This window comes from Phyllostomus hastatus, unplaced genomic scaffold, assembly GCF_019186645.2.
Source record: "Phyllostomus hastatus isolate PE091 unplaced genomic scaffold, TTU_PhHast_1.1 phas_scaffold_78, whole genome shotgun sequence".
In the NCBI taxonomy this organism is placed as follows: domain Eukaryota; kingdom Metazoa; phylum Chordata; class Mammalia; order Chiroptera; family Phyllostomidae; genus Phyllostomus; species Phyllostomus hastatus.
In genome coordinates, this window is record NW_025334041.1 from 85,635,598 (window position 1) to 85,662,876 (window position 27,279).

Sequence of the window (27,279 nt, forward strand, 5' to 3'; positions counted from 1 at the left end):
AAAGGAAAACAATGATGAAGGGAAATGGAGTCCCCACAGCACCACCACTGCCCCTCCACACCCTTGGTCCCTCTCCTCTCTGGGAAAGAACATGGGCTGAGGCCAGGGGTAGGTCTCACCAGAGGGGGTGGAAACTGAGGCAGTATTCACAGTGGGGGAGGGTGGGGATTGGGGTACCTGGCTCCCACTCCCAATTAGAACTTCCACCCTGAATTCGCAAGCCCATGATAGCACTATCATGCTTTTGTGGGTTAGGCATTGTCCTTTGCAAGCTCTTTTTTCAAATATAAAAATACCTGAAGTGGGAGATGCTAAGTCCTTCAAGAGAGTGGATCCGGAGAACCTGAGACAGGGCATCAAAGACAAACCCAGGTTGGGCCCATCTGCTTCAGAAGGCCCGACCACCACAGACACAGCAATATGAAGCACTTAAAATTTTTTTCCCTCAAATAAGAAACTTAAAAAAAATTATTTATATATTTTTAGAGGAGAAGGGAGGGAGAGAGAGAGAGAGGGAAACATTAATGTGTGGTTGCCTCTCTCATGCCCCCTACCAGGAACCTTGCCTGCAACCCAGGCAGGTGCCCTGACTGGGAATCAAACCAGTGACTCTTTGGTTTACAGGCCGGCACTCAGCCACTGAGCCACACCAGCCGGGGCTCAAATAAGAAACTTTGATTAAATTTCTTATTTTGCCATAATTGTAGGTTAATAGGAAGTTGCAGAGATAGTCAAGAAACTTTCTTGCATTCTCCACTCCGTTTCCCCCAGTGGTTGGCTCTTCTGTGACAACGGTGTGACATTAGAGCCGGGAAATCCTCACGGGGACGGTGTGGGCTCAGGGCCGTGTCATTCCATCACTGTGTGAGATTCGTGGGCAACCCCTGCAATGGCAAGTCGGAACTGCCTGGTCGCAACGTCTCCCCATGCTAGCCTTTCAGAGTCATACCCAAGAGAGTTCTCTGAAAGAATGCAAACTGTGAGAGGGGGACCAGAGACCTGAAACAGGTCCTTAGTCCGGAGGATGCAGGGCAAGATCTGGGCTCTCTGGGGAGTAACAGTCTGCTCCAGGTGTTCTGTCAAGCACATATTTGGTTTCAAATTGGCTGCCCCGAGTCACCAACACTGGGTGCTGGGAGGGAAACCCTGAGTCCAGAATGAGACGTATGGGTGGCTGGGGCAGAGCTTGAGTTGGGAGTGTCCGGGCCCCACCCAGTGCCCACGCTGCCTTGCCCAGCAGACCTTTGTTCTCCGCTGGCCCCAGGGAAAGCACAGCTCCTTTTAGCCACCTGGCATAAAACACTGATCCTCCACTTGTACTTTCCGCCCCTGGCTAAGAATGTCCAGGGAGGCTGGCTGCCTGGGACCCTGGAGGTGAAATATAAGAATCTGAGACAGGGCTCCATGGTCACATGGGGAGAGCCCTGCGGTGGTCCCCAGGGAGCTGTCGCTGTTATGGGACAGAAAGGCTCTCAGAACCCGAGCCTGACGGAGGAGACACAGGTGCAACTCTGGGGCCTCGGAGACCAGTGACGCCGCAGACAAGAGCTATCCGAAAGGGTGTGCGGGCTAAAAACACAATAGCACTACTCTTCCTCCCCTCTTCTAAGGCATTCTGGCTGGGCCAGTGATCAAATTAACAAAGATTAACAGGAGAAAGTAGAATTTAATACACGCACAAGAGGAATTCACATAAGCATGAATATCCCAAAGACAGTGAGGCAAAATTAGAGTATGTGTCATTTTGGACAAAGAAGAAAGGGGGGACCGGGGTCTTAGACTTTAAAAGTAAAAACAGGCGATTTGCAGGTAACCGGGGAAGAGCAGAACACTCACTGCAGGTAAATTTTTGTTAGGCAACCCAGAAAACAACGGGACGGGAGGGGGTATGGGGGAATCTAATCCATGGGCTCGGCTTGGAGTCTTCCTGTCTGAGGCTGAGGTGACTGTGCTGAGCTTCCTTCCTGAAGCAGGTGTTCCCATCTGATCTCTTAGGCAGGAAAGCGGAGAGGGTCAAAGTTTCTTTCTGAGTCTTTTGTTTCTGAATAACCAACTTAAAATCCATATCCCAAAAGGCAGCTTTAAGGTGGCAGAACTTTGGTCCCCTTCAAGGGCATGACAGAGGAAAGAGACCAGATGCGTGGTGAGTCCAGAGAGCTGAAGGATCAGGGAAGACTTCCTGTAGGAGACAGCACTGAAGCTGACCCAAGAACGATCCTCCACAGGTGTTCAGAAGAAGATGATAATGGAATTGTGTGGTAGAAGAAGGGCCCCGGTACAGTCAGGGCCAAGGGTGCAGGACGAGGGCAGGTTGTGTGTGCGAGGATCTGAGTGGGGAGACCAGGAGATGTGTGAGGGGCCTGGACCTGTGAGAGTACCTGAAGTTCCGGGGGAGGAAATGAGTTCACATGCATTTGGAGGTGGAGGAGTAGCCAGCCAGACCCCACTGCCCCTCCCCTCCCCCATCTTCCTGCTTCAGGTGGCCTAGGGCACCTCCCATATCTGGAATTGCACCAGGAAACCAAGTTTCCCTGTTTATAGATGACTAGGGGGAGGAGAGGAGGGGAGAGGGGAGGGGTGACTGCAGGGGCAGGCTGGTCAGCTCTCTCCAGTTCCAGCTCGGCCTGGAGCGGTGGACCTGCCTCAGCAGGCTCAGGCACTCTGCCCCCAGCTCACCATGGCCACGAAGGTAGAGAGCAGGCCTGGGGGGCTCTCCAGCAGTGATTGCAACCTGGGCGCAGCTCGTGAGCACATGCAGGCAGTCACCCGAAACTACATCACCCACCCCCGTGTCAGTGAGTATGACCCCCAGTGGGTGAGGTTAGGGTGGGCTGCTGGGTCCACAGGCCCTACTTTTTAGCCTCGGGGAAAGAGGTGGACCAGACAACTGGGAAGACCTACAGGGCTTTTTGTCCAGGAGAATGATGCCATTGGCTACCTGGGCAGGGGCCATCTCTGTTGGTAGAGAGATGGGGGTCCCCAGCCCAGGCTACCCCAGAGGAGAGGACAGGCAAGTAGCTACAGGAACTTCCCTGTCATCACTCTGCTGCTGTGTGGAGACCCCAAGTCTAGAGACAGTTCCCAGCTCTCTGCCCCAGAGTGTATATGTGTATGGGGGTGGGGTGTGGGGGAGGGTATGTGCGTGCGTGCACTAGAACGCTCAGCATGAAGAAATATATGGTCAATGTTCTTGGGGCATGTGTAGCAATACAGTGTGTGTGCATTCCCGGGATGGGGAACTGGCCGGCACTGTGTGTTCATATCGATGTGTGTACTCCGCATGTGCATTCTGGGGGAGGATGTCTGTGTGTATAAGTAACCAGGTGAAACATGTGCCTGAGTGTGGGTGTTCCCATCTTTACTTGGGTGAGGATTTGTGTGGTGTGTGTGACAGCCTGAGTGTGTGTGATCAGAGTGAGGAAATGTGGGTATATGTGTCATTTTGGACAAAGTGTGAAAAGGGGAAACTGTGTGCATGCTTGCACACTCAGGGTGTGTGTGTGTATGTGTGTGCGTGTGTACTCAAGCATGCGTGCTCACGGGGAGAACACAGTGAGTGTGTGGTCAGGTGACATCACACATCTGTATGTGTGTAGTTGGGGGGAAGGAGCACCTGGTGTCTGGGGTACAGGCGTGTGTGCTGGAGTGTGCCTGTGTAGGCTTCAGAGCAGGTGTCCCTGTGGTGGCCTGAGTGCCTGTCCTGCAGGGGTGGCCCAAGTCCAGAAGTCTGGGACAGAGAACCTGGTAAGGCCCCCAGGGCCAAAGGAAGCCCTCTGCCCTTGCCGTCTCTCCTAGTCCAAGGTCATTCTCCCTGGCTTGGCAAATTCTAGAATTCTCAGACAGCCCAGCTCACTGGAGGAAACCGGCCTGTCCAGCACTAGCTGAGGTGAGCCAGAGGCTGTTAACAGGGTGTGTACCAGGAGAAGCCAGCCTAGCACAGCCACCCCTCCCCCACTCTCCACTTACAGTCCAGCGGTGGGGGGTGGGAGGAAGGACCTGAGAGGGCAGCTGAGAGCTTAGTCTGCACTTGGGAGTGGAGCCCCAAGAGGAGCCCAGGGGGTGTGAGGCACCTCCTTAGGCCCAAGCTGGCCCTGAGGGGTGGAGTATATTCCAGCTATGGAGAAAAAAGGAGTGGCCCTGCCAGCCCGAGCCTGTGGACGTGCAGAGGACAGAGGCCCAGATTCTCCCCTGGGGCAAGAAGGGGTCCCCAAGGCCCAGAAATATGTAGTGACTGGCCCCCATCTTGCGTCCAGAGCCCAGGCCTGGAGACCTGAGAGGAGCTGGCTGACTCTGGTCCAGGCCTGAGTGATGGCCCACCCCTGCAGTCCCTCCCCGCCGCCCCTCCTCCCTGTGGGACAGGAGAGCTGCCAGCATCCTGAGTGGGGTGTGGGGTCTGAGGCCTGGACCTGCATGCTTTGCTTTCCTTCTCCCTGGAATGTGCCCACCCAGGAACCTGCAGGTTGCACCCCCACTTCCCAGCCAGTTCCTTATTTATAGTCAACAAGCCTCCAGTCAAGTTTGACTGGGGCTGGAACCCAGGGGTGGCAGGAAACCTGTCCCCGATCAGGTTTGCAAGCTCATTGCTCTATGTGGTCCCCAACCAGACAATTGTGTTCACACACAACAGCTGACCCAGAGGCCAGGTTAGTGCCGGGGAAGCCACTTTGGTCTCCACAGGTGTGTTAAAGATGTTATTGCAGTGACAGAGGCCACCACCTTCACTTTTGCTACACACCAGTGTCCTCACGGGATACACCCAGGAAACAGCCCTAGCCCAGCCTTAACACCCACCCACGCCCAGGGCAGGCAGGGCACCTGCCGCTCTCACCAGTTCCCCTCCTTTCCTTCTCCGGAGCCTGAGGCAAAAAAATCCCCGGAGCTGCCCCCCACAGAGGCTGGAGGCAGGACTCCAGCGTCTTCTCTGCCCTCCACAGTAGTCTGGCCTTCTACTGGGGGGGGATGGGCTCTAATCACTTCCAGTCAGGAGAACTTTTTAAAAAAACTAATCCTCACCCAAGGATATATTTATTGATTTTAGAGAGAACGGAGAGAGACAAACATCCATCCGTTGCTGGTTGCCTCCCATAAACTCCTGGACCGGGGATAGAACCAGAAATCTTTTGGTGTATGAGATGATGCTCCAACCCCCTGAGCCACCTGGCCAGGCCAGACAGGAGAACTTTTTTGTGTAGAGAAGGAAAGAGGCTAGGACGAGGGCAGCTGGCTCCTAGCCCCAGGGCTCACTGGGCCAGTGGGGTGAGTCCAGGAGGCTTCTTGGAGGAGGAGGTGGCCTGAGGCACTGCAATGGCTGGGGAGGGAGTGGGCCAGAAAGGTAGGGACAGGGTGAAATCTGAATGGAGAGTGAACCCCAGCCATATCCACTCCTGGAAATAAGGGACCCCTTTGCCACCCTAGGAGCTAGAGTTGTTCCCCAAGGAAAGGACATGGCATGGCTTTATCTGGTCTTATGGGGCAGAAGTTGCTAGGCTGGTAGGGTGAGGGGCACAGCATGAGCAAAAGTTATGATGGACAGGCCGGCAGCCTGGCTGGAGGGATGCAGCCGGGTCAGATTGCCCAGGGGCTTTAGTGCCATAGCACAGGCTGCCTCAGTTCCCTCAACTGAAGGGCAAGGGAGGTTACACTGAGAGATTCCACCCCACAGGGTCTTGGGCTGATTCTAAGAACCTTCAGATTCCAGCCCTTGGCCCCCCTTCCCTAATTCCTCCAGCAGGATCAGGGAGGAGGTGAGGGACCTGCTGCCCCAGGCTTGCCCCCACCCTGGCCTCATGCATGGGCGCCTGCCTCAGCCCTCTCCCAGGACGCTGCAGGTGTGTGGCTGGGCCGTCCTAATTAGTGAGCTGCCGGAGCCCCCTGCCGAGCCTTTGACAAGGAAGGCGGCGAGGAGACAGGGTCAGGGAGGGGCTGGACCGGCCTGCAGCCCAAAGTGCAACCCAAAGTGTCAGCTAGGACAATGGAAAGGGGGTGGGTGGGCAGGGCAGCTGGAGGGACAGTCTACAAAGTCTCAGGAAGGCCTGTTGAGGAAGTGCCCTCCAGGGTCTTCTGGTTCAGCACTCTGCCCGGTGCTGTCCCCAGCCTTCACCTCTCCACCTCTCCAGGGCCGCGGGTGTGTCCCAGGGCCGGGGCAGTGACCTTTTCCATGGGTGCCACAGGATACTGTCCTGACCAGTGGTGTGCCCCAGGGAAATCAGCTGACTTTCTGGGCCCCACTTTGCCGCTCCATGCTGTGGACACAATGGGCACAGTTGGGGGTGGGCACAAACCAAGGCCTGGCTTCCAGTCAAGGACACCATCCTTGCTCAGCCACCACCCTGCCTGTGTCCAAACAAGACAGCCTCTAAGAAGAGACATAGACTAGTTTGATGGCGGAACACCCTAGTCCGAGGGGAAAGGCTGTCTTCTCAAGGAACAGACAAGCTGGAGAACAGGACACCCTCTAGGGTGCAGCCTGGAGCACTGTGCAACTTCAAAGGCAAGAGGACCCAGTTGGCTGCAGCCCAAGGCAAAGCTTTAAAAGATGTGAATAGCTAGATGCTGAACAGAAACAGCAACATAACTGATTATCTGCAGTGACGGCTGGGCCACAGAGTCCTGTATTCATCCAGCAGCTATTTATGAGGCCCACTGGAGCCGGCCCGGGCCTGCTGGAGGCCTGGGAAGGCAGCTTGCAGACTAGGCTGTTGCAGTGAATAGACGAGGGTCTCAGAGAGTGCATGCTGGTCAGCCGTGCAGCCCCGGCCAGGGCAGGCACAGAACTGAGCAGCTGGCAGCCCCATGGCCTGGCTCCGCTGCAGGCAGGCACTTGTCCGGGCCCCTAGGCTCCCCCCAGACCAGCCCTTTCTCCGTGGGGGCTGGGGGCGGGGTGGCAGATCCAACCCCCTCTTTGTGCCCATTACCATCACCACTTGGCCTTCCTTGGATGCTCCACTCCTGAGGTAGAGTTGTTGGATGTCAGGGTTAATGAGGATTTCACGTGACAGAAGCTGTGAAGTGAGGGGAGCCGACTGTGGACACGAGGGGGAAGCGGAAAGGCTTGTCCCTCTGGCAGAACTGGAAATGGTTCCCTGGGGCTTTCTGGACCTCAGGCCTTTCCCCCTCTCTCAGCCCACCTCCCTGTGAGGCCCATCCACCCTGGGTCTTCCTTCTGCTGTCTCAGTCCTTTTCGGTGGTCTGATATTTTCTCTACAGGGCCAGACAGCAAGATGCCAGCTCTTCTGGGGCATTTTTAAATGTGACACTCTCCCCACCCTTGTGCTTTTTCTGGCATTCCCACAATCCCTTCCCTCCTCCCTGCTTCCCTGTCCTTCCTCTGCTGGGCTCACCTGCTCCACTCTGCTCTGGCAATCCAGAGAATTTTGTCGAAATGCCAGGTAAGCCAGAGGGACACCGAGTGGCTGCTTGGCACGTGTCCTTCTTGGTGGTGGGGAGGGGGATGCTGCAGCCTCTGCCCTGCCCCCTCATCGGGGTCTTCCTGTGCCCCCACCTTAGCTCTATGCATCCTCTCTCTCATCCTGTCCACCCTCTGTCTTCATGGGAGTGGCAGGGGCCAGGGCAGCGAGCCCTCATCTGGTGTGGGGCTGGGGAAGCGCTGGTGGGGGCACACGTGGGTTTTGATGTGGGAAATACGGGGCCAAGCTGGTGGGTCTGGGTAACACCTTCCATAACTCACCCAGTGAATACTTACTGAGTGTCTACCATGTGCCCACACTTTTCTAAGAGGTGGGGACTCGGCAGTGACCCCTGCAGACATCCCTGCTCTCATGTCTCCTGGGACTATGTCCTCCTGCACCCCAGAAGTGAGCCTGTGCAAGCCAGCCACACTGCCCTTCTCTGTTCCCCGCAGGCACCAAGTTCCTTCTCGCTGCCGGGCCTCCTCACCTCTGCCAGATGTGCCCTTTGCCCAGGGGGCGGGGGGCTGCTGATGATTCCCCCTGACGAGAAGCCTCAGCTCAAATGGCCCTTCCTGAAAAGTGCGTGCTTCCTCTTGAGTGCCCAGGCTTCTCACCCACTCCCACCCACCCTGTCCTCTCCCTTCACAGCACCTACCGTGGTTTGTAATTGAATTGTTTTATCTTCAGCCCCTCTTTTTAACTGTAGGCTGCCTGTTTTATTTGCCACCCATATTTGCCTAGTCAGTACCCATAGGACATCTGATAGACATGCTTGAAGAAAGAAAGGGAAGAGGGAAGGAAATGCAGATCATCCAGGGGAAGGAGAGTGAGAAGTCCAGAGCCAGGTCCCCGCCTTGAGGCCCTCCAACTCCCAAAGGTCCTCCAAATACGTTGAGGAGCAGCCAGAGAGGTGGGGTGAGGGGCATGGAGGGGCAGGGCCTCCCAGGAGCTGTAGAGGACAGTGCCTCCAGGCTCTGGTCCCTTTAGATTTAGCAACTCACAAGCCACATGTGGCCTAGCGAACAGGCAGAGTGGAGAGGGCGAGAGTTGGGTGGAAGGTGGAAAGGAAGAGAGCCGGGCGTCTGCCTGTGAGAAACTGGGCTGTGAAGGCAGCAGCTGGAGAGGGACTGGGGCTGAGGGGGTGGTTTCAAGACGGGAGACTCCAGAACCGACTGGATGGAGAGGCCAGAAAGAGAGGGAGGCGCTGGACCTTTACTCCAAAGAGCAGTCACCTCCAGCGTCTGACTTAGGATGGAAGTTGGGGTACCTCCTGGCTGAGGGAAGAGGAGAGAGTGGCTCCGTGGTTTGCCAGTTTGAGGGCAACAACGTGAGGGAGTCCCCTCCCTGCTCCAGGCCCAAGAAGAGCTTATCTCCTGGTGCCCTCCTCCTGTTCTAAAGTTCTCCTCATCGGCTTCAAGCTCAGAAAAGCCCTGCAATTATCTGTGCAAAAATACCCTTGCCTAGTGTGTCTTCCTAGCCCAAGACCCAATCAGAGGGACTTACATCCACAAAAATAAGGAGTCTGACCACTGGGGAGAGCGTGAGCGGGGATATCGTTTCCCTTGGTGTGGTGTGGCTTGGCACCATCCAGCCTACAAGCAGAGGGCAAGTGGCTGGGAGCCAGTGTGTCTGATGAGAGAGACAAAGGGAGGACCCCGGCCTCTCCCCTGCCACAAGCATCTGTGTCACGCTGGGCCCTCCATTCCTCGCCTGTGAAAGGGATGCTTGGACCACTCTCCCCTGGGACGCCCTCCCAGCCTGTGAGTGACTCCGAGACTTCACAGACACTCTGCCCTGCCCACTTCCGTCCCTCAGTTGTCTCAGTGGTGCTTTACAAGGACCCCAGCGAGGGACTGCAGTATGCCAGGGGTGTGGGTGGGGAGGATCCGGGGCCCCTCAGCCAGCCCCTAGAGGAACCAAAACAGGGTTCCTGCCTGCCAGTGCACGGCTTCTTCTGGGGGGGTGGGGCAACACTGGAGTCCAGAAGTATTTCCTAATGTGTAATCCAATCACTCCCGGTAAGCAGAGCTCATGTCCCCATTTGCGGATCTCTGCAGCCACTAGGACTGAGACCTTCTGCGGCTCCCCCTTCTTTGCCGCTTTCTCCCCTCCCCCACGGGCACCCAGTGAGCCTGGGGAGCCAGGGAGCCTCCGTGGCAGGGCCCTGTGGCAGAGCAGGGGTGCTGGCTGGCTTTTCTCACTGACACCTGCACCCCCTACACACACAGCGTTCAATCAGTGTGGGGCGATGGAGAGAAGTGTGGTCCTGGTGAGGGTCGGGGAGGGTGGTTCTCTGCCACCCTCCGCCACCGTGGGGGCCAGAAGCTTTTGGCAAACACTGTGGGTCAGAGAGGAGGTAGTGGGTGAGGGGCTGAGGCCAGGGGGAAGCAGCCTCAAGGATGAGAAAGGCCTCTGCGTGGCTGAGGAGGGGAGACTCTGAGGGGCCTTCCCCTCGACCTGGCCCTCCCCCAGCCTCCTGCAGGTGTCCGAGGCGGTGGGGAGTCCTGCAGGCAGGGTCACGACCCTTACAGCAATGGTGGCTGGCTCTGTCACAGCTAATGACTCTGATGGCCCAGGCCCAGGAGGGGATGGGGCTGGTGTTAGAGGGAGGGGAAGGAGGGTCAGTGGAGGATGCCGCTGCCTGCCTGTGTGTGTGTGTGTGTGTGTGTGTGTGTGTGTGTGTCTAGGTATAAGACCCTCACCCTCCCACCCCTCCCCCAGCCTACAGGACTGTGTGCAGCGTCAATGGGCCCCTGGTGGTGCTGGACCAGGTCAAGGTAAGACTCCCACCTCTTCCCAGGCTCCAAGGCTAAATCCCAGGACTCCCTAGCCCCATAGGTGCAGGATTTACAGAATTTCTTCTAAATTGCCCTGTCCCTAGATGGCCCCCAAGGGCTTGTCCTGTCCTGTTCTTTCCGATCCCCTGCCACCTGCCCCCCCAATCATCCTCTGCAGCTGTCTCCCAGCCACTCGAGGTTCTCCCTTCTTGCTTTTTCAGTGGGGACCCTACTCTGGGCCTTCAGGGAGCACTATCACCCATGAGCTGGGGGACCCAGGCTATTGCGCCTCTTTCCGCATCAGCAGAACGGCTGTGTCTAACTTCCTCAGAAGGCTGGACACTCCCACCTGCCACTCTCACAGCTCTTCTTCTAAAGTGAAGGGCAGGCGGCAGCAGATCACCACCAGCTAACGTTTCTGCAGAGCTGGAGGCTTTCAAAGGCCTTCGGAATATCTCAGCCTGAGAACCAGCAGCTGGGGTGGGAAGTGAAGTGGGCCTGGAGGAAGGGAATGGAAATGGGATTCAGGCTACATTGTGTCCCCTGGGGAAATGCAGGACCCTGGCAGACACTGGCAGTATTTTGACTCCTATGGTGAGGGATTCTTGAGGCATAAGGAGCCCTGCAAGGGTATGGGCCCTGTACCTAGCGGTTGCACCCCACCACCCCTTCCCCCCTCCTCCCCACCCACCTCCTACCCCACCTCCCAGGTGGGCAAACTGGAGATCTGAGTGCCACCCTTGACTCCTCCCTCCCCACTCTGTCAGGGCACATGTTCTGTTGGCACTCTACCCCACCCCCCTGCAATACTCTATCCTGGCCAGGGCCTCTGGGACCCCAGCCTGGCAACCTCCCATCTGCCACCCTGCAGCCATGCAGCCCTGACCTCTCCACTCCGTGCTTCAGACTCACTCAGGGCTCCCTGGTGCCCTGCATACCTTTCCACTCTCACGTCTTATCACTCTCCCTTGTCTACTTAGAAACCCACAGTGTCTCTGCAGCTGCTGTGTGATGTCTCAGGACCTTTGCACGTACTGTCCCCTCTGCCTCCTTGACTACCTTTCCGCCATGCCCTCCATCTGACTCACCCCCAGAGCCAGCCGACAGCTTACCTCCTCCTGGGAGGGCTCCCAGCCCCCTTGGCAGTGAGCCTGTCCCCTGCTCTCATTTTTGTGTACTGCCTTGTGGTCAGCATCCCATCCATCAAGGTAGCTGGTCAGCACTTGGCCACATGTCTCCTTCATGGCCCACCCCTCACTGTGCCCTCCTACTGGGCTTTGGTGGCGTTGCACCAGTCCTGAGCTCCTAGAGCCCCACACCGCACTTTCACTGAACAGCCAGCTCATGGTGCGTGCTCGCTTTGTTCAAAGGAAGAGTGAGTAAGTGAAGGAGATGGATGGATAAATAAGTGTTATCATGACTAATGTGGACGTGTCAAAACCTGAGCCAACTACATTAAAGAAATCAGACCCACTCATTCCTGGAAAACAGATTCCACACTCAGTGGACATTACTGGTCAACCCACTGATGCTGCGGACGCCCTGGGAGGAGGGATGGCGGAGTAGTTGTGTGTCCGTGCCGGGGTCAGACAGTCTGACTCAGGCTTCTTGAATTTCGATCCCAGCTCCATCTCACCCTTGCTGCTCCAACCTGTCGGGTCTAGATCGGCAGCATCAGCGCCATCTGGGAACTTGGTAGAAATACAGGTCCTTGGGCTCCATCCCAGACTGACAGAATCAGGAACTCTGGGTGTGAGGCCCCAAAGTCTTTTTAAAAGCTCTCCAGGTGATCCGATGCTCCCTGAAGTGTGAGAGCCATCTGTCTAGGATGGGAAATCCCCGTTTCCTCACCTCTCAAGTGATCGCAGCGCTGCTGCGAGGGTCAAATCAGGTAAATGTATAATTACTGTTCCTCCAGGGTTAGCGATAGCGCTGCCTGGAATGCAGAAGTGCTGAGAGTCCTGATTAAACCCTTGGTGCCATGCCCTGCCCCCTCGCCCACCTCCATCACACCCCCTGCTGCGCCTGTCAGTCTGCAGGCCACAGTGCCCTATGGAGAGGCAGTACCCACGCAGAGGCCCATGTTCTCAACTGTAAAATGGGGCTGGACAAGGAAACTGGAAATAGACCCCCAGACCTATGATTCTGTGATGATCGCGTGCATCTGGTACTCTTGCAGAACAAAATAACTGGCAGACGGAGACACCCAGAGAACCCTGAGCTTACAAGGGGACAGAAAGGAATCGGTGGTTTTAGTCTCATAAGGTCGGAAGGCACCTTTGTTGTCCCCCTCCGTTGCCTCACACCCCTTTCCCTGTTCTAGGGTTGTTTGGGCAAAATGCCACAATTCCTCTTCTACAGCGCCACCTTCTGTCCACATGGAATCACACAGGCAATTAATTTGCTTCATCCTCAAACGGAAAAATATTGAGGGGAGAATTTTGTGTTCTAAGATCGGATGTTCTTAGCCCCGGGAATAAGGGCCTTGAAATTGTATGCAGACATTTAGAGGTATGCATTGATGTGCCTGTGCATTTTTCTGAGGGTAGTTTCCACAGTTTCATCTGATTTTCCAAGGTGCAAGTTCCTGCCAGTCTTCCTAAGAACTTCCGAGTCTTCCAAATGTGTTCGGCAGCTCCTCTGTGCTTCATTAAGGGCTGATTGAAAACTCAGTTGAGTCTCCAGCAGAAGAGATGGGTTGCATTGTGCCATCCCCACTCTCTGCAATGCTCTTAGTAACCAACAGTGAGGATGGACAGAATCAGGCTTGCTCAGTATGAGCTGGGAGAGGGGCTTCCTTGGGTAAAAGCTCACTGTGGCACACTGGAATCCTCACCCGAACTCACTGCTCTAAGTGGCTATGACCACCCTTCCCTACAAACAAATTCCCAGCACGGAAACACAAGAGGTCCGGCTTTCTCTTCCTAAAGGATTCCAGATTTCCGTGGCTGGGGATGATGGTTCTGACAGTTCTTCCTACTGTCTGACTATACTCTCTGCTATATAAAGTTCATTTCCTCTGATTTCATTTTTCAGGGGCACACAGTGTGCCACTTACTGTCCACTCCTTTCCTGTCATCCTACCTACCCACATAAACCCACATTAAAAGAATGGCTTTTTATCACCCTGCTACCTGATTTCTACATGCGGGGCCCACTGGCTGATCTCTTTTGGGCCCACTCTGGCCTGTGCAACAACTTTCCTCCTGAGATCAGCAGCCCACCATCCGTTCTGCAGACAATGAGACCAGTGGCGGGTTCAGGAAGGGGGAGGTCCAGGCAGAGCGGCAGAGGGAATAGAGCTGGGGACTCTTAACTGAACTTTCCCAGGCCACGAAGTCCTTGCTCTCGGGCTCCCTCTTGTGGTTCAGAAGCCGAAAACGTCTGGGCGTTAGCAGCTCCGCCTGCGGCCGACCCTTCCTCTTGAGTCGAACCCCTCCCGGAGAACTCCCACTTCAAAGGGTCTGAGGGGTGGCTTGAAGGAGAATCAGGTGGCCTTCCAGCCATCCTCTTCACAGGACGAGGAGGGACCCAAGCCAGAGCTTCCTACAGTAACGATCAGAGCTGCAAACCCTCCTTTCTTAGGTTCGACTCCAGCAGGGGTGCCCTGGGGGAGGGGACCCCACGCTGGTCGTACTGAGTTGGGAAATTGTGCCATTTGCTCCTCTTTCCTCGCCTGTAAGTTCACCAGTTTGTGGTAAGTTCACCCGTTTGTGGAGAGCGGAGGATATAATGATGGTGATGATGGTGAATAACCACGTGCACATGTTCCAAATTTTCATTACATTTTAATATTTTAAGAATGCTCCTTTGAACTAGTAAAACAAAGAAAAGACACATAAAGTTAACTATCTGCCCCCTAACCTACTGAAATAACCAATGTGAAGGTACTGCTATGTTTGGGCAAGTATATGCATATCAGAGGTTTACATTGGTGTTACTCTCTTAAAACATGTCGGATTGATACACATTTTACTCACTCTCCTTGATAGCAGTGATGTAGGCAATAGTGCAATGTCCTGTGTCTTATGGAATAACAGTTCCATTACTAATAGACTTCAGCATGTTTCCAGGTTTTGCTGCTACAGATAGTACTACATATATATATACATATGTATACACATGTATATACATATATGTGTGTATATATATATCCCTTTCATTCGGACGCCTTTCATTCATTCATATATTTATATGAATATATATTCATTTGTTTCATTCATATATATCCCTTTCATTCGGATGCTTTTATTGCTATAGGATAGATGCCCTGACATAAATTGCTGGGTCCTGGTGTATATTTATTTTTAAATAGACATGGACAGTTTGGGGCTTATCCCAGCAAGGGTGGGGCAACTCACACATTCCTACCAAACCTGTAAGAGAGGACTCACCCTTGCCAACCCCAAATACGTTTTCTCCTTTAATTTCGCCTGTCAGATAGGTGAACATTAGTGCTCTCGCTCTTCCCTGATGAGAGGGGAGCTGACCCTCTCAGCTGTTCATATCCCACTCCCTCCTCTTGAGCTGTACAGCTTGAGTTGTTGGAGCTCTTTGTTTATTGTGTGTGGTGTTTGTACCAGACAGAAATTTCAAATGCTTATAAAATCAAATATTTCTAGTTTTTCATTTATAGCTTCTGGATTTCTTGTCTAAGACATCTCTCTTATCCTGCTTTTAGCTGGATTACCCAGAAAGAAAATAAGGAAGAAAAGTTCCTCTTCTAGGGTTTTTGTTTGTTTAGCTTTATATTTAAGTCTTTTATATATGCCTGGAACGTGTTTGTGTTTCTGATGTGGGCGTCTTCTAAGTAGACACCCAGTTATGTTAGCACCATTTGCTCAATCATCTCTTTACCCTGGGAACTAAAGTGCCACGCTCGTGCTGTGACACTCCCCCCAAACCGGCTCGCTCCCGGCTCTGGGCTGCCTACTCGCCCCCTCCTCCACTGTCTGCCCACTGTCTGCCCCCCACCGACACTCCTCAACTGCCTGCAGTAGCTTCAGAGCGTTTTAGTACCAGATAACTCAAGTCCTTCATCCCTGATCTTTTCTGTAACTTTTTTTTTGGATATTCTGACATTTATGTGAATGTCATGACCATTTTAAGTTCCAGGAGAAACAACAATCCACTGTGAATGTGTTTAATGTATATACTCTTGGAGGGATTTATATTTTTATGATAGTAAGTCATTCTGTCTTGAAAAAACAGTGTTTCTCTCCACTTGTTCAAGGCTTCTTTTATGTCCTTCTATAAGATTTTATTATTTTGTTGTACCTTTCTTGTTAGATTTACTTCTAATATTTTATGGGTTTTGTGGATGGAATGCTTTTCTTCATTTCCTTTTCTGTTTATAGTTTGAAAAAGATATATTTATTTTGTATACAGACAAGTTCTCTGATTAATCCTGGAGTTTGTTGTTTCTGTTATAACTAGATCCTCTTGGGGATATATATATATATATATATATAGTGTGAAAGTAAAGGGAATTATGTCTTTTCCTATTGGCATTGCATTTAATCTTTATGTCTGTTTAGCCTCCTACAATCTGGAACATTTCCAAAGAGACTTTTTTTTAACATTTTTGAAGAATACAGTCTCCTCTCCTTGCCACTTTAAAAAATATATAAAACATTCTCCATTTATGTTTTTAGTATACTCTTTTCTTCCTCTTTTTCTTTTTGTCTTACTGTATAAACTAAAATTTCCAAAACAAAATTAAGTAACAATGGCAATACAGGCATCTCTGTGTCATTGATTTTATTGGAGGTGAAAATGGGGTTAGAATTTCACCATCTGCTAGGATGTTGATGTTGGTTTTAGAGAATAGTCTTGTGTTCAAGGGCTTGCCTGCCACTCCTGTTTTACATAGAATTGTATTAGAAACAGCTGCTGGCCTTTATCAACCAACTTTCAAGTTTATTTACATAATCCTATGGAGTTTTCCTTTTCATTTATGTTGACAAACTCTCTATTATTATGAAGTATGTTGTCAATTGTTGAAAAACTCCCAAATGTTGATTGACCTAGGCTTGAGTTCTTGGAATAAACCCTACTTGGTCATACTTGTTATTTATTTAACACACTGATTGATTTACTGAGTAACAATTTATAATTTCTGCATCTATATAAGAAATGGGTCTATAGTTTTTTGGTGAGCTGTGCTATGCTCTTTATTGGTTTAGGATTTGGGGAGTTTTTCACTTTGTAGTTTTGTCTCTAATCTTTATTTTCTGTTTATCTTATTACTTTTCTAGTTCCTCCAGTGCATGCTGAACAGCACGATGAAAGCAGGCATTGTTGGCTTGCTCCTAATTTTAAAGAGAATGTTTTATACATTATACCACTCAGTATAGTATTTCCTGTAGGTTTTTGAGATACTTTGGGGGGTTACAGAATTTTCCTTTTATTCTCTGCTATCATAGAGTAGTTTTGTTCTTGTCTTTTTAAAAATTGAAATTTATTGGGGTGACATTTTAATGATATTATATAAACGTCAAGTATACAATTCTTCACAGCCTCATCAGTACGTTGTGCTGTGTGCTCACCACCCCAGTCCCCTCCCCTCCCATCTCCGTGTGTCTGACCCTTACCCTCTTCAGCGCCCTGACCCCCACCCCCGTTCTTTGTCTTTTGTTTTCGATTTTGGATAGTTTTTAAAAAACTTTTTCTAAAACTTTTTTAGATGATCACAGATTTTTTAAACCCTTTTATTAAATAAGAAAATTGCATGAATAGGCTTTCTAATATTAGCCTAACCTTGAATTCCTGGAATAATCCCAACCTGGTTTTTATTATTTTGATTTGTGTGTGTTTATCTTCATTTTTTGTGTTTTAAACTTCTTTCTTTTATTATTTGGTTTGTTTGTAACTTGCTGAACTTGGTTTGCTAAATTTTGTTTAGGATTTTTGCATCCATATTCACAAGTGAGATTATCTATAATTTTCTCACAATTCTTATTTTAGCATTGATGGCATGCATGCTTCATACAGTGAATTACAGACCATGCCTTTCTTCCAGTCTTTTAAAAAGCTTGAATAAGCTTCAAACTATTTGGTCCTAATCATTAGAACTCACTGGTAAAATGACCTGGGACTAGTATTTTCTTCATGGAAAGATTTTTAAATATTTATTTAATATCTTAAGTGTTATAGGAATATTCTGACTTTACATTTTGTTTTTAAATGGTTTTGGTTTGAGTTGAATTTTGCTAGCACTTGATTCATTTCATACAAGTTCTGAAATATATTGCATAAAATAGTTCATAATTCCTTTTATCTTTTTAGTAGTATTAGTATAGCTACTTTTGACTTTTTTATTCCAACAGTTACTTATTCATGACTTTTCTCTTTTTTAAAAAATCAGTGTTGCTAGAGATCTATTTCATAAGGCTTTTCAAAAACCAGTTGGCTTTGTTGACCTTCCCTATTACATGTTGGTTTTCTGTGTTAATAACTTCTGCCCTTTTATTATTTCTCCTACTGTCTTAGAGTTCTAATGCTGTTCTTTTTCCTTTTACATTTCACCTTTTTTCTTTTTTAATATAAGCACAAAGCTCTACATGCATCACATGTATGTCGATATGCAGTTTTTCATTATTGTGCAGTACTGAATGTTTTCTAATTCTGATGGTAAGTTTTTCTATATTTAGAATGCTTTTACATTTTCAAATGTATAAAGGTTTTCTGTCTTTTCGTTATTGATTTCTATCTTGCTTTTACTGTGATCAGAAAACCTGGTGCAGCTTGATGTGTTCTATGGGTTAGGATGTGTTTTTAGTCTTTTCTATTTCATCTGTCTTTGCAGTTTTGATTGTCCGTTTGTCTAATGTACAAGGAGTATTTAGAAGAGTACTTGGAGTTTCTAGAATATTAGAAACTTTATGGAGAGGGGTGTTGTCTTTATTACCATTTATTTTTATTGGACTAAGCCTGTGACTTACTCCCTGAAGCAGACCATCAATCTGGGCAGCAAGGCGAGGGGGCCTGGGCGATGCTCTGCATTCTCGCCGGCGTCTCCCTTGGAAAGAAAGTGCAGGTACAGGGCTTAGCTCCCTCGGTGCTGATGAGAGCTGAGGACCAGTGTCAGCGTGCAGTGTCTGCTCTCCTGGCCCAGCTTGCCTGGCCCAGCTTGTAGCCTCCTCTAGACATGGGTAAAGATTGGGAACCTGGTTCCTGGAGAGTGCTCAGTGTGTTCGCCATGAGTCCCCAGGGCAGGAACGATGGTGCCCTCCAAAAGACCTAAATGGCCATAATAGCTACTGAATGTCATCGAGCTGTTGCAAGGTGGTGGGCACCAGTTAATAATGCCACGTATATTATCTCTTTTTCTCCCCAAAGCAGCCCTATGAAGTAGGTATTATATTATGATTATTACCCCCATTTCAAAGACGAGAAAATGAAGATTCAGAGACATTATATAACTTCCAAGGGTCACACAGCTTCTAAGCCTCAGATCCCAATTCCAACCCTGGTCTTCCAACTCTAAAGCTGGTGCTCCTACCCATTCAGGATACTGCCTCCCAGAAAGAATTCAAACATGCCCCATCCCAGTCCCTTGTGTTTGTTTCCAAGAGGGTCTGAGCACAAGACGGGAGACAGAAGCTTGGGCCTGAATCAAGGAGGGGTGCAAAGGGGACATTAACTTCACCGCTGATCTCAGCATTGCTCTGGGCTGCTCTCCCCCCTGCCAGTTCGCCCAGTATGCTGAGATCGTCAACTTCACCCTCTCCGATGGGACTCAGAGGAGCGGGCAAGTACTTGAGGTGTCTGGGACCAAGGCAATTGTTCAGGTAAGTGGCGTCAATGAGATGCTGGCTGGTTGAATAAATGAATAAACCCACCAAGTTCCCACATTATCGTATAACCACCCGAGACAGGAAATGTCCTCTTTCCCTGAGAGCACCTTGCCCAGAGCTGGGCATAAATGGAAGAATGGAGGCCTCATTCTCTCCAGCAAGCCCCTTGTTAGAGTTACTAACCTCTTGTCCCATAGGTGTTTGAAGGGACCTCAGGGATTGATGCTCAGAAGACCACCTGCGAATTCACAGGGGACATCCTTCGGTCTTCGGTGTCAGAGGACATGCTGGGTGAGGGATGGGGTGGGACAAGAGAGGGTGGACCCCTCTGCCCTGCCAAACATTCAGCACACTGCATTGTCACTGCCTGTTTACACTCTGTTTCACCTGTGAGCTCTTTGAGGTCAGGGGTGATATCTTCTGTCTTTGACCCTCACCCCTGGCTCAGGGCCTGACACACAGCAGCTGTTTAAGAACTGAGGAAGGCAGCTTCAGTAAACTAGGGGCACAGCAGGTAGCCATCTATCTGGGGTGGGCCTAAAATGGATAGCATGTCCCCTAATTTTCTCCCACAATCTGCTCTTCTGGCCCTCTCCACCTTCCAGCCCCAAATTCCCCCATTAGTGTAGTTGTTCTGGGTCACAGCCCTGCTTATACAGGTTTCCAGGAAAGAAGGGAAAACTCCAAAGGAGACAGTCACTGTAGGCAGCTCCCTGGGGGTAACTGAGGGTTGAGGGGAAGGGGACACAGGGCATTTGGGATCTAGGGGGCATGTGGGAGCTGGTGGTGATGTGGTGGGGGGTGGCAGCAGTGAGAGACCCAGGGCTGGGCCTGAGGTTTCTCCAGCACCCCCTGCTCATCCCCAGGTCGGGTTTTCAATGGTTCTGGCAAACCCATTGACAAGGGACCAAAGGTCATGGCAGAGGACTTCCTGGATATCAATGGTGAGTGACTAGAGGCCCTGAAGGCTCCCGTAATCCAGCCCTCAATCACCTTTCCCACCCCATCATCACCTCTGCCACCAACACAGACCCCGGCAGCAGGCCAGAGCTCCCCATCAGGGCTGATCAGACTGACAGCCAACCACATGGGACATGAGAGCAGCAAAGGCCTCTCTGTCCCCAGAGAGCCACAGAGCCTGAAGTACCGCCATCAGCACTCCATGCCTAGTTCCAGTAAAATGTCGTCATCATCCAGTAAAATGTGCAGGGTTCTGCACGTGCCCCAAGACCATCACTCTCCTGCCTTCCAGGTCCCCATCCCCACCCCGAGAGTTGGCTCAGGTGGCTTGCACAAGCAGACACAGCCCTGCCAGGCTCCCACCCACTCTGAGGGAGGCTGTCCAGAGTGCCCCAGCCCTATCACATCAGTTTACTGAGGATGCGATGCAGGCCCATGGAGGTCCTTGGCGGGCTCAAAGCCACACAGCAAGTTGGAGGCAGAGCATGAAACACATGCCCACTCACGCAGGAGGTCTCTGGGCCACCCTCAGGTCGTCCTGACTCTGTACAGCACCTGTAAATCTAGAGGAGGGCCCCGGCTCTGATTGTAGGAGCCTCAGCCTGGGTTCCCACCCGCCTTCCAGTGCTCCAAGGTAGCACTGTCCAAGGGGGCACTGGACATGTGGCTGCTTAAATACAAATGCATTCAAGTGGAATAAAATGTCACTTCAAAACCACATTTCACGTGCTCAATAACCACATGTGTCTCGGGCTACCACATTAGGCGGTGCCCGTAGAGCCCATTTCCATCAGGGCAGAGAATTCCATTAACAGCGCTGCCCTGGAGTCCAAGGTCAGGGCAGGAAGGGCAGGGAAGGACTTGAACTGCCCTCCCTTGAGTATAGGTTTATGATTTCTGTCTTCAGGCCAGCCCATCAACCCCTACAACCGCATCTACCCTGAGGAGATGATCCAGACCGGCATCTCTCCCATCGATGTCATGAACAGCATTGCCCGAGGGCAGAAGATTCCCATCTTCTCCGCGGCCGGACTCCCCCACAATGAGGTGAGGCCCATGGGAGCCTGCAGGCACAACCAAGGGCAAGGGACAGAGCAGAGGCTGGGGCTGGCAGGTGAGCGAGGAGGGCTTCCTATGCTGAGTAGGCAGGGGTCGGCCGAGCTGGGGTCATCAGCATCAAGACTGGCAGTTGTCCTCTGGCAACTCAGGGATACAGGGTTCCACAGGACCTCCTCACTGTCCCTAGGCAGGTCCTCAAGCCTCTGGCTGAGTGAGTGGGGCACTTACTGACTCACAAGAGAACCCATGGGTAACCCCAGTGTTGACGGTCCTGCTCAGCTTTACTCCCTGCACTGAGTGAACCCTCTCATGCCGGCCCCGTGGCCATATGAGGCCTCCCTATCCCTGCCACCAAGTACACGGAGCCCTGTTCCTCTCAGAGCTGCGCAGTGGACAAGGTTTCTAGACGCTCCTCCCCCAGCCGCTCCCAGATGTGCCCCAGCTCACCCTGAAAGTGGTCTCAGTGATCAGAGGGCAGAAGCAGCCGGTCCTCCATCCCACACACGCACATCCTGACCCACGTTGCTGCAGGCTACGCCCACCGCAGGCCTGGGGCAGCTCTGAGCCCAGAGAGACCCAGCAGGCTGCGGGGAGGCACAGTTTCTGAAGGCCAAGCCGCCCCAAACCTGTGCCGCGGAGGCCCTTGCTCATTCCACCTGCTCCCCCTGACCGGCACCCTCAGCCTTTGAGTAGCTGCAGATCAGGGCAGCCTCTCCGTGAGAAGAGCTGTAGGACCTGGGGTTGCCCTTTCACCTTTGTGGGTCCCTCCCACTGAAGGCCCCAGCAGGGAAAACTGATGAGAAATGGCCCCGCCCATCCTCTTCCATGGCACTCTGTGGGGAGGGCTCTGACATCCTTCCTCCTAACCCTGTCCACCCCAGATTGCTGCCCAGATCTGCCGCCAGGCTGGGCTAGTGAAGAAGTCCAAGGCCGTGCTGGATTATCACGATGACAACTTTGCCATTGTCTTTGCAGCCATGGGGGTAAGAGGCACTGGCCAGGTTGGCAAGTTCTGGACACTGTGGGTGGGCAGCCTCGTCTCCCTTGGCCCCTGGCATGGCCTCATCTGGTGGGGGAGGCACAGTCCTTCCCCTTGAGAAGCTGTCAGAGTCTCGGCCTGACTGGCGGGAGAGGCAAGAACATGACTGATTGAAGGGGTGCGGTGGGCCCAGTGACCAGGGCAGCGTGTCCCTCAAGGCACCCCAAAGGCCACGGCAGCTTTAAGGTGAGCCCAGAGTGGCCTGAAGGCTGGGAAACTAGGGAAGTGAGGAGATAAGACAGCTTTGGGAGGCAAACACAAAGGCCCAAGGATAGGGGAGAAGACTCATGGGAAGTAGCTGGCCAAGGAAGGCACAGGAGGGCACTGAGCAGAGCTCAGCCTGGAGAAGCCTGAATCTCTCTTCGATGGTCTGATGAGACCCTGCCCAGGACCAGACAACAAGCCAGCCTTGCCCTCTCATGCCCCAGGGTCACCCCAATGTCTGTGGCACCTTCATCCCCAGTGACAGTTAGACAGTCAGTCTATAGGCTTTGCTGAGAAGAGATGGGAAGAGCCTGGACCCCTGCCCTCAGGCCTCAGGCCCCGCCTCCAGCCCTACCTGTTGTGTGTCCAGGTGAACATGGAGACAGCCAGGTTCTTCAAGTCTGACTTTGAGCAGAATGGTACCATGGGGAACGTCTGCCTCTTCCTGAACTTGGCCAATGACCCCACGTGAGTCCTCTCCCGGTGCCCATACTGCCCTCAGGCAGCAGGTCTCATGCCCTTTCCAGACCCAGAGTGCTTTCCAGGGATTTTCCAGAGCTGCAGCCAAGGGCCAGGGCGGGGGAATTTGAGGCTGATAAGGGGTAGGAGCAGCCCACAAAGAGAGGGAGCTGGACCGCCAGCCTGCCTGCCACCTGCAGTCACTGCTCTTCCCACAACCTGCGTCCAACCACTGTCCCAAGTCAGGGCTCCTCATCTTTAGTCACTTCCACAAAGTCACCACTAAACAGATATTTCCCGAAACCATTTGTTTAGAAAAATGGCTACTTTAAAAGTTTAGAAAATGTGAACTTAAGTCTGGGGGTTCAGTGGCTAGGAAAAAACAATTTTAATAAACTATCCTGGGTATTGTGAGTATCCAAAAACTAAGCAACAGAATTCTGGAGGCTGTGACAACATCACTGAAGGAGAGACCCAGGGGTGCAGAGCCCGGAGATTCAGGAACGCTCAAAGCAGGAAGGGGGCGGCCGGGACAGACCTGACCGACTTCCTGCACACTAAGCATGCGCGGGAACAGTGAGAGGACCAGAGAGGAAAGAGTTCTGAGGATGACCCCGAGTGAGTGAGGGTGCTCCAGCTGGCCCAAGGCAGATGCCCAGGGGAAGAGGGAGCTAAAGCAGAAGCCCTGACCTGCCTCCCTCTGGCATGCCAGCATCCCTCAGCTTCAGGCCACAGAAACAGGGCACAGTCGCCCTCATGAGACACTCCTAGTCCTGCCTGTGCCCCTCTCACACAACTTCTTGCCCTGCCCCAGTCTCTGTTCCTTTCTGCCCTTGAACCACAGGAGGAGAGTAGGGCGCTGGCTGAGTTACCCATTCCCAGGAACCACAGCCCTGACCTGGGGGCTGGGGGCTGGGGCTCATCGTGTCCACTCCCCTGCTGCTATGAGCAGTCCCAGCTTCCCAGGTCACTTTCCACTCAGTGCTGGAGGCAACAGAGCACAGGCTCCCTAACCCTTGACCGTGTCTCCAGGATCGAGAGGATCATCACCCCTCGCCTGGCGCTGACCACTGCTGAGTTCCTCGCCTACCAGTGTGAGAAGCACGTGCTGGTCATACTGACCGACATGAGTTCCTATGCAGAGGCCTTGAGGGAGGTGAGCTGGCTGCTGAGGGGAGCCAGGTTCATCCCAGCTCCTGCACCCCAGAGCTCACCCACCCAGGCCTGCCCCCACTCCATTTCTCATAGTCCCTGAGCCCTCCATTCCTCGTCTCAGCCTCTCATCCCCCTCTTATCCCAATGCCCATGGAACTTGCAGGTCTCAGCTGCCAGAGAGGAGGTACCTGGGCGCCGAGGCTTCCCTGGATACATGTACACAGACCTGGCCACCATCTACGAGCGGGCGGGCCGTGTGATGGGCCGTGGAGGGTCCATTACTCAGATCCCCATCCTCACTATGCCCAATGATGGTGAGCCTCCTCACTGTCACTGCTCTCTGCAGCCCCCTTGCCTGCCCTTCCCACCTGCACACGCATATAGATGTGCAGTAGCTCTGTTCCTCCATCAGGGTAGACACTGTCCTTTCCTTGCCCCTATCCACTCCTATCACTCCCATGATGGCAAAAGAACCCAGATGGCCCCAAGTGGGTGGAAACCTGGACCCCATCTATACTGAGGCCAGCGAATCTCCTTGTAGATATCACTCACCCGATCCCAGACCTGACGGGCTTCATCACAGAGGGACAGATCTATGTGGACAGACAGCTTCATAACAGACAGGTACTGTCCCCTCCCACCCACTTTCTGCTCTCTCCACCACTCCTGTGCTTCATCTCTCCATGAATCCAGAATGGCCAGGCAAGGCTCGCCCCAAATAGGAGATAACACCCCAGGGAGACTCTGGTTCACAGACAGAAGACAGGTCTGGGTAGAATCCAGCCCACCTGGCTGTAGGAATTTGAGAAAATTAGCCCATCTCTCAGATTCTAGTTTTTCTCTTTCCTAAAATGGGAAAAATAATACTTTATCATTCAGTTGCATTTTGGAGGATAAAATAAGTTGGCATACAGAAAACATCTAGAAGATAGTAGATACTAAAGAAATACTATCTCTTCCCTTTCCAGTAACTTGCTCTGGTGAACTGAAAACAATGGGTAACTGACCCAAGTAGATGGTGAATGATGTGCCAGTGGGTTGGAAAAAAGTGTCTGTCCCATCTGAGGTTAAATGTAACCCTTAGGACCTTTTCCTCTTTGCTTGGCAAGTTCTTTCTTTGTAGCTATTAACTTGAGCTTCAACCTGGTTTTGTCCAAACAATCACAAGTTTTGAAATAGTGAGCCTTTCATTGACTGCTGTCATGTCATCTTCCCTTACATGTGTAGACACCTACACATTGAAGCCCTAGAATGTCTGAGAGATAAAGAGAGCGGTAGTGAACTGTTCCTCCACAGGATGAATGAGGACTAGTCCCCTGGCACCCCGGGGTGGGGAGGGAAGACAAGCAGGGTGGGAAGGGAATGAAAGTTGGGACCATGCCTTCTGCCACACCTTCTGCCCCCACAGATCTACCCTCCCATCAATGTGCTCCCTTCCCTGTCTCGATTGATGAAGTCTGCCATTGGTGAGGGCATGACAAGAAAGGACCATGGAGATGTTTCTAACCAGCTGGTAAGAAGGAGCGGACCCAGGGGCTAGTGAGAATGCTGGTTTTAGGTGCTGAAAGCCTGAGACCTATCTAGACCATGAGTTTTTCTTCTGGTAACCCTTCCCCCAAAAGTGCCCCCCCCATCACAGCCATATTGGGAGCCCTGGAGCCCAGGTGATAAGCCTGAGGTGACCGCCTACGCATTCTGCCCCCTCCCCCAGTATGCCTGCTACGCCATCGGGAAAGACGTGCAGGCCATGAAAGCAGTGGTGGGGGAAGAGGCGCTCACTTCGGAGGACCTGCTGTACCTGGAATTCCTGCAGAAGTTCGAGAAGAATTTCATCAACCAGGGTGAGGCGCGCAGCGGGGTGGTCCGTCAGTAACCCTCTGACCTACATACACACAAACCTGACACTCGTGCTCTGTCCCTAGGCCCATATGAGAACCGCTCAGTGTTCGAGTCTCTGGACCTGGGCTGGAAGCTGTTACGCATCTTCCCCAAGGAGATGCTGAAGCGCATCCCGCAGAGTGTGATTGATGAGTTCTACTCCCGCGAGGGGGCGCCCCAGGACACCACGACTGTCACTGCATTTTAGACCCATCTGCAACTGGATCCTGAGTGTGGTTCTGGGACCCCTGCCTTCCGCATCGTGTCCTCTCACCCCTCCCCATCCTCCATGCTTCCATTCACCTGCCAGCCGCTTCTGTGCCACCCTCAGCACCCACCAGCTATAGGGGGCCTCATGTATGCTCCATCCCTCTCCCTGGCTTTCTGGCACAGGGAAAGAACAGATTGTCAAACCTGTATTCTTTTTCTTGTTCTGATAGGAGCATTTGTATTTTTACTTTAAAAGCTCCACACCTCCCCCCCAAGATAAGAAGTAATTGAAATGAAGAGTTTATCTTATGTGAATACAAGATTGGCAAAACACTGGTCATTGTTAAAGCTGGGGATGATGGGTACACAGAGTTGGTTAAACTGTTCTCTCCAGCCACAGGAGTGTCTTAACAGCTGACAACAGAATTTCCCTTTAGGAGATATTTATCATCGTTAAGAAATACCTTGATACATTTCTTGGGTGGATGATGAGCTCAGGGGCCATGTAAAGGGTGATCTAGGCCACAAAAACTTGTCTGACTCTAACCAGCTCTGTCTGAGAGATGCTGAAGAGCAATTTGGTGTGTTGCATACAAGAAGGGAGGGGGGTTGCTGGAGAGAGAACCTGAGGGACGTGGGAGTAGGGTGAAAGGCTAAGGAGAAGCCCCCAATTAAAAATGGGTGAAGAGCATCCCAAAACAAACCCAGGATGCTAGATGCTGCTTTGAAAGCTGCCTGCTCTTCTGTAACATCATTCCTCTGGTCTCTTCTGCCCCACCTATAATGAGGTCATGAATGCTTCCTAAGAGGCAGGGCAAGTTGAAGGATGGAACTTTAGCGAAGGGCTGAGTTCCATTTCTGGATCAATGTGATATGGAACCAGCCAGAATTCTTGGATCAAGAATTGACACCAAAGAAGGACCTGAGAATTAAAGTCCCGTCCCTGTGACAATTCACAGCCATTTGGGGAAACCTTGTGGGTGTCCACATGTCATAGGGTTGTTTTTATTTCCTAACAGATTTATTGAGATATAATTTACATACCCTGTGATTTACCTGTTTATAATCGTACCATTCAACAGCTTCTTGTACAGTATATTCAGAGTTGTGCAGCCATCACCACAATCAATTTTAGAACACTTTTAGTGCCTCAAAAAGAAACCCTGCATTGCTCGCCATCACCCCTGAAGGCACTCTCCTGCCCCTACCGCAGCCCTAGGCTTGGCCTACCCTGACCGTTTCATATACATGGGGTCGTACAGCAGGTGGTCTTCTGTGACTGGCTCCTTCATTTACCGTAATATTTTCAAGGCTCATCCGTGTTGCAGCAT

General features: G+C 51.9%; 1 protein-coding gene across 1 annotated transcript; it reads left to right on the forward strand.

Annotated features, from left to right (window-relative positions):
- Positions 1–2,564: 2,564 nt before the first annotated feature.
- On the forward strand, positions 2,565–26,268 carry ATP6V1B1 (ATPase H+ transporting V1 subunit B1). Its single transcript, XM_045828800.1, has 14 exons — positions 2,565–2,795; positions 10,131–10,186; positions 18,880–18,978; positions 19,182–19,275; positions 19,851–19,928; positions 20,852–20,991; positions 21,885–21,986; positions 22,617–22,714; positions 23,738–23,861; positions 24,024–24,174; positions 24,402–24,484; positions 25,269–25,373; positions 25,572–25,701; positions 25,783–26,268. The coding sequence occupies exons 1-14, from the start codon at positions 2,678–2,680 to the stop codon at positions 25,944–25,946; spliced, it is 1,542 nt and encodes a 513-aa protein (XP_045684756.1). The 5' UTR covers positions 2,565–2,677; the 3' UTR covers positions 25,947–26,268.
- The last annotated feature ends 1,011 nt before the right edge of the window (positions 26,269–27,279 follow it).

Excerpts from the sequence above, each read along its gene's own strand:
- ATP6V1B1 (XM_045828800.1), top strand. The coding sequence starts at position 2,678 with ATGGCCACGAAGGTAGAGAGCAGGCCTGGGGGGCTCTCCAGCAGTGAT. Across the intron at positions 19,276-19,850 it reads GGTGTCAGAGGACATGCTGG|GTCGGGTTTTCAATGGTTCT; the intron begins GTGAGGGATGGG and ends GCTCATCCCCAG. Across the intron at positions 23,862-24,023 it reads ATGCAGAGGCCTTGAGGGAG|GTCTCAGCTGCCAGAGAGGA; the intron begins GTGAGCTGGCTG and ends TGGAACTTGCAG.